Below are 10753 nucleotides of genomic sequence, written 5' to 3'. Positions count from 1 at the left end.
GAGGGTGGCGGAGTCCTCGCCGAGGGTTTCTGCTACGTGCCCCACTGCTGCTGCCACTGCGACGAGCGCGAGGAGAACCAGCTTAACGAGAATCTCGAGAACGAGATGATGCGCTAACCTCGCGCGTCCCAGTCTCAGTCGCTGTACAAACATGTCATGTATTTTCTCGCGAGTGCGTTAAAGGAGCAAGAGAGAGACGAGAGAGACGAGAGTCGCATCGATCTCATGCGCCGTTGTTGCCGAGGCAGGGCGCTTTTATTTCCCGATGTTCTTCCAAACGAAGCTTTACGATCTCCGTGAATACGAGTCGACGAGGACGTTCGACGATTGTGATAATCTCTCAAGGCCTGTGAGAAATTGGTGATCGATAACCCAATCGTTTTCAAAACATTACTCAGTATTATTTATATGCATGTGTGCGCCATAGTAAACCACTGGAACATAGGGTGGAACAATAAGCCGCGTCAGAGCGTTATCGGACGAGACAAGAAGATTACTTTCTTCTTCGGATGATGAGTGCCGACGGCTGAGCGGCCTGAGCTGCTGAGTAGCCTCTTTTACCCCGAAGATACTTAGTTCGTAATTATTAAACCCTTCGAGTCATCCACACGTTCATTATATATTTCCTTTAAAGCACAGTCGAACATATTAATTATCCACGAGCAATGATTATACCACAGCCTTGAGATACGTCCTATTATCATTGTCTTCCTTTAAAGTTAATTATTAATAACATCAGTTTAAGATTTAGTCCTTAAGTGTTTATTTTATAATGTCAATTAGGATAATTGAAAAGTGTATGTTAATAATTCTCAGTGTCATTTAACACACGTCTACTTAAATGTGCGCCTACTTAAAATCTGCATTCTTTTCATAGATCCACTTTTGAATCTTTTATCTCTTGAATATTCATTAATATCAATGATTGTATTTAAATTGTCAACGTCTTATCTTGCCGTAAAATTACACCCCTAATCGTTCAACAATTGTAATATGAATTTATAATTTTATCCATTCGTTTCAAGCACTTGTAATTGCGTAGAGAATGTTTGGTGTGATCAGATGAGCAACATTTGTCGAAACAATTCCACAATGCAAATTGATGACTTAAGAGCAAATGTGATTTAATTAGTTTTACATTATCTATTTATATTGAACTTATAATATTATAATTATATCGAATACATTAAGTATTTCATATTTGTAAGCTTTCCAAAATCTTTCATTACTGTAACAACGACATTCGTACATATAATTATTTAATGTGATTAATATTAATTAACATAGTTTTATGTTAATGAGATAGGCTGACACAATGGAGTGCGTCGGTTAATAATTCAATAAGGTGATAGTTTATTGTACAAAGAAATAGATTTATGCGTAATTGATGAGTCATCGAATTTACCATTAATTGTACGCTATCACTTTAAGTCTGTGATATGTAATTAATACTTAAAATTATAGAAATATATTAAATATATTTAGACATAAAGTTCCATTTTGTATTAATTTGAATAACCTGTTATCCCATATTTCGTTCTTTATTATTATTATTATTTATTTATTTATTATTATTATTATTTTTTTTTATTAAAACAATATATTTTAACGTAAATAAAATTTGATTGAATAGTAAAAAATGTTGTAAAAATTATTTAAATTAATATTTTAATACATAATACTACGTGTAAATATTACGATGTTTTGTTGTTATTAAGATTTTTAACAAGATTGTAATGTTCTAATAATTAGTTTATTCTAATGATTTTTTTAAAAATTATTTATATTTTATAATGCCAATAATATTCATTAATAGTTGTTTAAAATTATAAAGCTTTAACTGTAACGCGTTCGAGTTCTTTATAAAAACTTTAAACGCTTTATGAGAAAACATTATTTGCACATTGAATTGGCAGCGAATGTTTGATTGAATTTTTAAAGAAATAAATTTGATATAAAATGAATGATTTAGTTTTAATAATTTTAGTAGTAAATACTATTCACGATCTTCGTCATCAGCCTACGTGAGAACCATCTCTTTCATTTTTCATTAATTTATGCATATAATTAATTAATTAAAATACAATATTCTTATTATTACCAAATTCAATTTAAATTATTTATAATACACCTTTATCTAATATGACCAAATGTGAGATTATTATTTAATCGTTAAAAGCAGAATGAGGTAAGTTGCTGTAATATATAATGTAATGTTTTAGGTTGAATTACCATGTGTATTTCATAAAATTATGCATTTAATGAGCCGACCGTTGCTGACGTGTGCAAATTTTTCTTTTAAAAAATAATGGAAACAATAGGATTCAATACAAAATGTAAACGAATGTAATGCACGCTTTGTTGGTTTAAATTTAAAAAATAATGAGAGAATTTTAACATATTGTAGTCGCGTGCACACACACACACACACACACACACACACACACACATATTCCCGTAAAGTACATTATTCATATAGAATACAAAAGGTATATATTATGAATAGAGATTTGTGCACGTAATTAGAACTTTTGTTATTGCAATTTTGTCTACATCAATAAATTCGCACTCCATAATTTATGCATTGTAATTTAAATTTTCAATAAATTAATTTTATTTCGCAAAAAATAAAATACTCTAGTCACTCTACATTATCATAACTTTATTTTATGCATCAGTTAGGCATCACTTTATTTTATGTCCAATTACATCAATGAAAAAATTTGAAACAAAATGATGTGGAGTAAAGTTTACGCTTTAAGAATTCCTGGGTTTTGCATATATTTGCATAATGAATTGTCGTTATGTGGAAGAACTTTTTTTTTTTTTTTGTAAACCACGCATGGGGTTTAAGTTATCAATAAAGAATAATGGTTTTCTATAATACCTCTTTGTTAGGATAAGTAAATCGATTTTCTTTATATTTTACACGTACGCAGGCTCCTGAGTATTTTTCAGCATTATTCACATAAAAAGCCTTACAATTTAAGAGGCTAAAAGATAGTTAAATCTAAGTTGTAAAAGTTCTTTTGAACTGGTGTGTTTTGCAACGTTTTACTTGCCTTAGATAAATCTAGAAATTGAGTTTAATAAAAATCTTTTAAAGAGAAATTCTTAAAGTATAAATTATGTCATGCAAGCATCACCTACCTTGAATAATATATTCAGAAGATCATTAATGATGAATGATATAGTTTATCGGAGGCTAGTGAAAACAATGGGCAAAGAAGGATAGTGGAATGAACGTAAACATTTTTATGCAAGTTTCATCCTTTTGTTTTTATTGAAAAAATGCTCATTGCAAAAATATGAATTATTGTCTCTGTCTCACTCGTTGTCTGTTTGGTTACATGAACACGCTCACGCACACCTACACGCATGCATAAGCACGCGCGCGCGCGCGCGCTCACTCACACTCACACACACACACACACACACACACACACACACACACACTTACCGCACAAAACAAACTCAACATACAAAATCGTATAAAGGGTATAACGAATATATTCCGCATAAATTGACAATTTGTACGTGGACTAATGACCGCTGCGTAATAATAGCAGCGGCAACATAAAAAGTATGTAAATGGAACACGGAAACAGTTTTAATTGACTCTCTTCTTTTTTCTTCCACCTCTGTCCTTCCCTTTGATCGCCCCTACACACTCACGCTCTCCTTCTATCTGTCTGTCTGTCTGTCTGTCTATCTGTCTCTCTCTCTCTCTCTCTCTCTCTCTCTCTCTCTCTCTCATCCGTTCACACCATAGCATCTTTTTCACGCACATATTCTCTCTCTTTCTCTCTTTCTCTTTCTCTCTCTCTCTCTCTCTCTCATTATCTCTTATAAAATTACCAGTATACGCAATATAGTTATTTACAAAAAAGAAAAACTCTATCCCCGCTATATACACTATACAATAAATTTGGACCTAGCCAGGGTAAAATAAATAGTTTGGTATATCACTCTTATAAGGTACAGGTATGACTATGCTGCGTTATCACAACCGAAGCCGGTCGCACATGAATATTTGGTTTAGTAATCCGGGCATTGGGGGATCGGGTCTCGGGGCCTCGCTAGTAGGCGAGCTCGGCACCCCAGGGCCTATAAGGTTTGCCGTGCTGCTGTTGGGGTCCGTATTGGCCCGGGTATTGTCCGTGGCCAGGATACTGGGCCGGCGGCCAGGTGAGGGGCGGCGGGGGAGGTGGCGGTGGCACCGGTGTCGGAGCGGGCTGGTGCTGTTGGTGCTGTTGGTGCTGTTGGTGCTGCTGCTGCTGCTGCTGCTGCTGCTGTTGCTGGTGATGATGGTGATCGTAGCTAGGCTGCTGTTGGTGAGGCTCGCGGTGGAAGCTCTGAAGGTGCGAGAGAAGCCTCAGCCTGAGTGGATCCCGCTCGTCAAGACCCTCCATGGTCACGAGGTAGCGTCCGACTTCGGCCGCGCACTCGCCCCAGCCGACCGCGTGGTAATCCATCGCGAGCTTCGTGCTGTCATAGCCTTCGGCCCCTGAAACATGCCGATAATAAGTCCGAGTCGTGGATGCGAATCGCGCGTGGGGCCTGAAAGTCGGGGGTCAGCCGAGATGGAACGCGACGGGCGGAGGAAGGAGGAGAGGGGAAGAGCCGAAATCCGACGTTCCCATGGCCGAGAGTGGCAGATGGTCCGGGGCCCGCGAGCAGCAAGGTGCAGCCGCAGGTAGCGTGGGAACGGGTCGCGCGAGCACACGCGAGTCCGATCCGAAGCCGCGCTTCCTTATCTCCTTGGGCGATAACCCCCTAGCTGATTCTGGGGCTTATTGGCCCAGGCGCGAGTCGTCTAGGATATACGACCAGCACCTGGGCACGAGACAAGGAGGGGCGTAGGCCGAGGGAACACTCGAGGGCAGGAGCCTCGGCCGCAGTGAAAGAATAAGATGCGCGAAGAAAGGGGAAGAGCCCCGACGAGAGCTGCTTTCCCACAGTGGGGCACATCTGTCTCGACACTGCCTCCCTCCCTCCTCAACACACACGCGTGCGCGCACATATACACAAAATCTCTATATATCGTTCAATCTCTCTCTCTCTCTCTCTCTCTCTCTCTGACTCACACTCTCTCTCTCTCTCTCTCTCACTCTCGCTCATTCTCGTACGTGCGCTCTCCCTTTCCTGCTCGCTTGGTCGGCTCCCCCCTTCTACCGGCCGTCTCTGCGGCTCCCCTCTGCTGCTCGAACTCGAATCGTGGGAACAGCACTTCGGAAGAGTTCTTCTTGACTTCCTGTGCTTCCCACAGGGTCCAGCACCTGCTCCCTCGCGGATTCCAGTGGCTCCCCACCCCACCCTGGGAGGGTCTTCGAGGAGGTGTCAATAGGACTGCAGTGGGGGGGGGGGCTGCACGAGAATTGCCATGGCCACGGATTTGCTTATCGCGTTTTGGCGTGATGCGTTCGCCGCGTGTTTACTGCCCAGCTAACAGGTGTTTTCCGCTGGTTCCCATTCACGACATACTTCGCCGATCCTCCCCCTTCCACCTCCCACCTATCCACCCTCTTACCTCAACCCTCTACCACTTCCTGCGTCATCACTGGCCGCGAACCACTCGCCTTCCTATGTTTGTAAACAAACTCCACCCTCCCACTCTCGCCCCGCACCGTCCAGCTGCTCGACCAACGAAGATCTTTATTGACTTTTCCCTCTAATGCCGATTATTCGCTCATGATGAAAGGGGGACAGTTTTTCCGACGCCTTTCTCTATTTTTCCTGTAATTCATCCCCCTTTTCAAATGCCCTGTGGAATCATCGCGATGAGCGATAGGTTTCGCATGAAACTGATAGCTCTGTTCCCTTCGATGATTTACCACTCTTTTGATAGTAAATGTGTTTAGTCTTGATGAATTTGCAAAAAAACAAACAGCTTATAAAATATTATCAATTTCAGTATGCTGTGAAAAATCTATCACAATTGTACAATTGTAAAATATCAAAAATCCTCTTATCTTTCTTATATTGATGCTTTTTTTTTATTTTGATCTTTTTCATGTTTTTTTCATTAAGTGAACTCGACGTTTCTATGTGTGTGTTTTTTTTTATATATATAAAATTAAATCTTATGCAAATGTATATGAATAAAGAAATTACGAGTAGATAAAAATATCAACAGTATATTTATAATGGCAAAATTGTATGCAAAAAATAAGATTCTATACATGTGAAAATGTGATTATCTTAATTTATTGAAAGTACATGGGAAAGGATTGTATATATTTATTTTTTTTTTCTTTTCTTTTAATTTATTTTTTTTTCTTTTCTTTTAATTTATTTGTTTCTTTAATAAAGTTAATTGATAATATTGCATAAGTTTAAACAATTTTTAAGACGCAGAAATTTAATAAAATTAAAAGACTTTAATTATAAATCGTTTAATATTTTAAAGTATAAAAATTACAACCCCCCCCCCCCTAACACGAGCACGCACACATACGCACACGCGCACACACATATTTGTATGTAATGTATTACTTAACTTCATTTTTGTTAAAAAAAATTTGCATAATTTTACAAAAGACAATAAATGTTTTTAATTTTACCAAATTTGTAAATAAGTATTCAAAATGCCTGATAAAATATTATATTTAACATTCCACAATATAATTGTTGAATTTTAAGAAGAATCGATGTTTGATAGAAAAATTATTTATGAATAAAATTATATAATAAATAAATCGACTGTATATTCTACTAATCATTTGTGAACAATGAAAGAAGATATATTTCAGATTCTTATATGCAATAATAGTAAGTTGGAAAAAGTATTAAGAAATTTATCTTTATATGACGATGGTCGTGACTTTTTATTATAATTACTAGCGATAAGTGTACAGAAAGAGTCATAATTATCAAAAATTCTTATGATAAGTCAAAAATTTTTTAAATTATTCAAATGATTTTTGAATGTTCATTGGTAAGCTTGCAACTGTGAATTATCTAAGTAATCTATTATTTAATTTGATTTACGGAATCGTTAATTATTGCACAATAAAATTATAGTTTCAATTGTCTATTGATGTTGAATTTTTCCATTAACATTTTAATTGTTTTACATTGTTTAATCTGTTATCTCACCAAAAGTATAAAAAAAAATAAATTATTTATTATGTATGTTTATATATACATATTTATAAAGCTTAATTTGATATTATCATAAAAATTACTAACGCAGGTTGGTATTAATTGTTAAAAAAAAAAAAAGGAAAAAAAAGAAAAAGAAAGATGAATAGTAACGAGCTTAATTAGGGCAGAATATAAAGCATAACCAAAGAGCTTCGGTATTATGAAAATCGGAGTCGAGCGAAGCTTGGATCGTGTTAACGTCTCTTACTTGACTTTTTATTCTACATCGCGATTGCGCGCAGCGAGCGGGAAAAGACGAGGAACCGCGTCGAGGAGCGAATCGAAGTAAATATTGGTAGATGAGATTGTTTATATATAATTAAGATAGTTAGATTGTTTAATATAACTAATGTATATTTACCTTTATTCCTGAGTGATCTGAGATGCTCGACCGTCAGTTGGAGAATCTCGGCCTTCTCCAGCTTGCCACTGTGGGGGTCGCGAGCTGCCGCGGGTACCAGCCTCCGGAGTTCGCCCAGGGAGGCGTTGATCCGGTCGCGCCTCTTTTTCTCGATCATGCCTCGACGCCGCTTGCGCGACGTGTGCTGGCACGAATCGGCGCCCGGCGAGTTGCACCTACAATCACAAACCTTTTCTTGACAATCATGTTTTATACAATTTTTTCGTATCTCTCGTCATGCATTGGTTATTAATCGATAAAGGTTTTCTCTTTGGCTGATCTATTCGGCAGGAGTGCGCCCAGGTCGTCGTAATAAATATCGGGCGAGGTTTTGCCGTAAGAGAGTAGCGATAAAACACGGCGAATGAAATGGACCGACTTGGTGAAAAATTCGCGTAACCGGCAAGCATTAAGCAGTACCAGAGTATGCAGAGTATAATGAAGTTTCAGTTATATGTGTGTACTTACGGCTCTTTGCCGCTTTCCTCAGAGAAGACGTCGTCGCAATCGGAGTCACTCATCGGCCGCTTAAGGCTTCTTTGTTGCTGTTGTTGCTGTTGTTGCTGTTGCTGCTGTTGCTGCTGCTGTTGGGCTCCATCCTGGCCTTGCTGGGGTTCCGGGGCGGGCTCATGCCCGTAGCCGAGGGACTGCAGTGGTCCGTAGTGTTGCTGGGGCGGCCAGAGGTGCTGCTGATGCGGATGATGCTGATGGTGCGGGGGCAAAGTAGGTGGTGCGAGGGAAGGCGGTGGCGGCGGCGGTGGAGCGGTCAACTCCGAGGATAGCAGAGTGCCGCTATCCTCGGGCCGGGCGAGCACTACGCGCCACATCCTCCGGTCGACTCCTCGCCGGCACTTGGCGTATCCTCGCGTGCGGGCGCGCGCACACACAAGCACGTGTCCACTTGTCGGGCGCGCTCCACGTGTCGGTCCGCGGAGTCGCGGTGCCGCGCGTCTCGTGCGTATCGGTCGCGTGCCGGCGGACGTATGTCGTGTGCGCGCCGAGCGACCCGACACACGACCCCCTTCCCCGAGCCCCGCGGGGTGGTACCGCAGGGGAAGGAGAAGTCAGAGGCGCAGGCGCCCCCGCTCCCGCTACCGTTCCCGTTCCCGTTCCCGCACCCGCTCACGCTCCTGCTCCCGCTCCCGCTCCCGCTCTCGCAGCCGCTCCCGCCGTCGCCCCGTGGGAACCGCTTCGCGCCCCAAGCTCTCACCCTATCCCGGACCCGAGACTTTTGGGGCACGTGCGAGGGCCACCTTGGGCTCCGCAGCGCGCAGACTAACGGCCCTCTATCCTTATCGGCCTCTTGGACTCTCCGTCATGCGGGACATCCCTGGCTAATAATTGGCGGTCGAGCTAATAGCTTAGGTGTCGGGCAATTACATATGCCACTGGGTTAGAGTCGCGAAATGATTCGCGAATGAGTCGCATTCGTCGCGGGGCGATGGCCGGCCCTTGGGAGGGAGCGGAATTGAGCGGGGAGGGGAGGGGGGAGAGGGAGGGAGGGGTGCTAGGTTGGTCTGAGCTCGTGCGCGGACAATAAAGCGGACAATAAAGTTCACATAGGGCCGGGGCACGCGTCCGCGTGATTATTGATATGTGCCGGGCTCGTGCCGCTTGGGAAACGCGATATCGATCAGCGGCGACTAACTAATCAAACGCTCTTGGCTTACGACTCTCGCGTACGCATAACCGATCAACCCTCCACGCCAATCAATTTACCATTTCGCCTTACTTTTATCAATTTGCGAATATGTCCGGTCCTACCTCATCCACCCCCCGTCCCCCTCCCTCTCCCACTCCCCACCACTCTCTCTCTCTCTCTCTTTCTCTCTCTCTCTCTCTCTCTCTCTCTCTCTCTCACTCATCTGTTAGTCAGTTACGATGCATTTCATTCTCGGGAGTGTGGAGCTGATTTCGTTAAAATTCGAACCTGTTTTTAATTTACTTATGTTCACGGATATTTCAAATATTAAAATATGCAAGACAAGCTTAATCTTCGTGCCATCAAGACCATATTGGAAGGTTCCCAGGCATGAAAACTTGGCATTCAAAATTCTGTAATCTACGGCAATTTATGTATCTTAATTGTAATGATGTATGTTCGTATGCAAGATTATCTAAAAAAATTTTCAAGCACAATGCATTTACTTTGATTACCAGTGATAAAGTATGCACTGATTTTATCTGATATTAGAAACATATTGATCAAACGAAAAATACGATAAATGAATAAAAACACCAATGCAGAAAAATTACGAAACAATATGAACGATAATGTAGAATATCATGAATTCTAACGCTTTTCAGACATTGACCATCTATTACTTGACCATCTATTCGATTATTATTGGTCTTTCATCATTTCTGTTTGACATTAAATCCTGAGATATTAGCTAATAGCTCGAATTTAATGAAATAAAATATTTAAACGAATTCTTATTAAATTATGCTTTAAAATAAAATTCTTGGTCAGTCACTTATCCTTTTATGCTAATATGCGTGTACATGAGAAATAAACTAAATCAATTAAGAAGTGAAATGACAGGGATTAAAGATAGTGGTTTAATAAGGGGAAAAAATTATTTAAATTTTGTCATTAAAACATTCATTGCTAAAAATAAAAAAAAATCGAGATACGGTTCCAAGGGTGAACGGCGATTGATTAATCTTTGCCAGTGTTTTCCCATCTCATTAATCCACAGACGTTCCAAGACGTTTCAAATTTCTTTAATCTCAACTTTTCACTTTTACTTAAATACGTATTCGTTGCTTGCTTTCAATATTTATGCAAATTAAATTTTTTTTTTTTTATAAATCTTTACAAATTTGCAAACGAATGATTTGACTGTTACTCAAAAGCTTGCTATAATAGCATTTATGCATAACGACGATCGCGTCATTTAATTGGGTGCATAACATATTGAATATGAATTAAATCTTGAAAGGAAGTGAGAGTGAAAGTAAGAAACGTCGTATAAGTTATGTCGGAAACGGCGATTGCTATTGCAAAAATTTTCCATCGATCGTATTGTAAAATTGAGCTGAAATATTTCCGCTGACTTATTTCGCTTTTAACAAAGCATAATGGCATTATAAATTGTTTTCCGCTTCGAAATTGGAAGTCATTCTTTAATAAATAATTAAATGATTTAATGAGCGGTAGGCATGGAGTTGGTTCATCATCTCACGAAAATAACAATATTATCA

The 10753-nt window shown here is 39.9% G+C and overlaps 2 protein-coding genes across 2 annotated transcripts in view; one reads left to right on the top strand and one right to left on the bottom strand.

Moving 5' to 3' along the window:
- The window catches only part of LOC105365191 (uncharacterized), an 835-nt gene extending 629 nt beyond the window's left edge, over positions 1-206 (top strand). The window contains exon 2 of the mRNA XM_011503290.1: positions 1-206. This exon is cut by the window's left edge and continues 183 nt beyond it. Coding sequence (XP_011501592.1) covers positions 1-117 — 117 coding nt within the window. The 3' untranslated portion in view covers positions 118-206.
- Positions 207-3907: 3701 nt separating this feature from the next.
- Hey (Hairy/E(spl)-related with YRPW motif) lies at positions 3908-8507 on the bottom strand. The gene is made up of 3 exons (XM_011503289.1): positions 8015-8507; positions 7508-7722; positions 3908-4507 (listed from the first exon to the last, which is right to left on the bottom strand). Exons 1-3 carry the CDS (start codon positions 8371-8373, stop codon positions 4080-4082), a joined length of 1002 nt encoding a protein of 333 aa, XP_011501591.1. The 5' UTR covers positions 8374-8507; the 3' UTR covers positions 3908-4079.
- Between the last annotated feature and the right edge of the window lie 2246 nt (positions 8508-10753).

This window comes from Ceratosolen solmsi, unplaced genomic scaffold, assembly GCF_000503995.2.
Source record: "Ceratosolen solmsi marchali unplaced genomic scaffold, CerSol_1.0 scaffold63, whole genome shotgun sequence".
Lineage (NCBI taxonomy): Eukaryota > Metazoa > Arthropoda > Insecta > Hymenoptera > Agaonidae > Ceratosolen > Ceratosolen solmsi.
The sequence above is the reverse complement of the archived record's forward strand: the minus strand, read 5'-3'. Positions and strand labels throughout refer to the sequence as shown.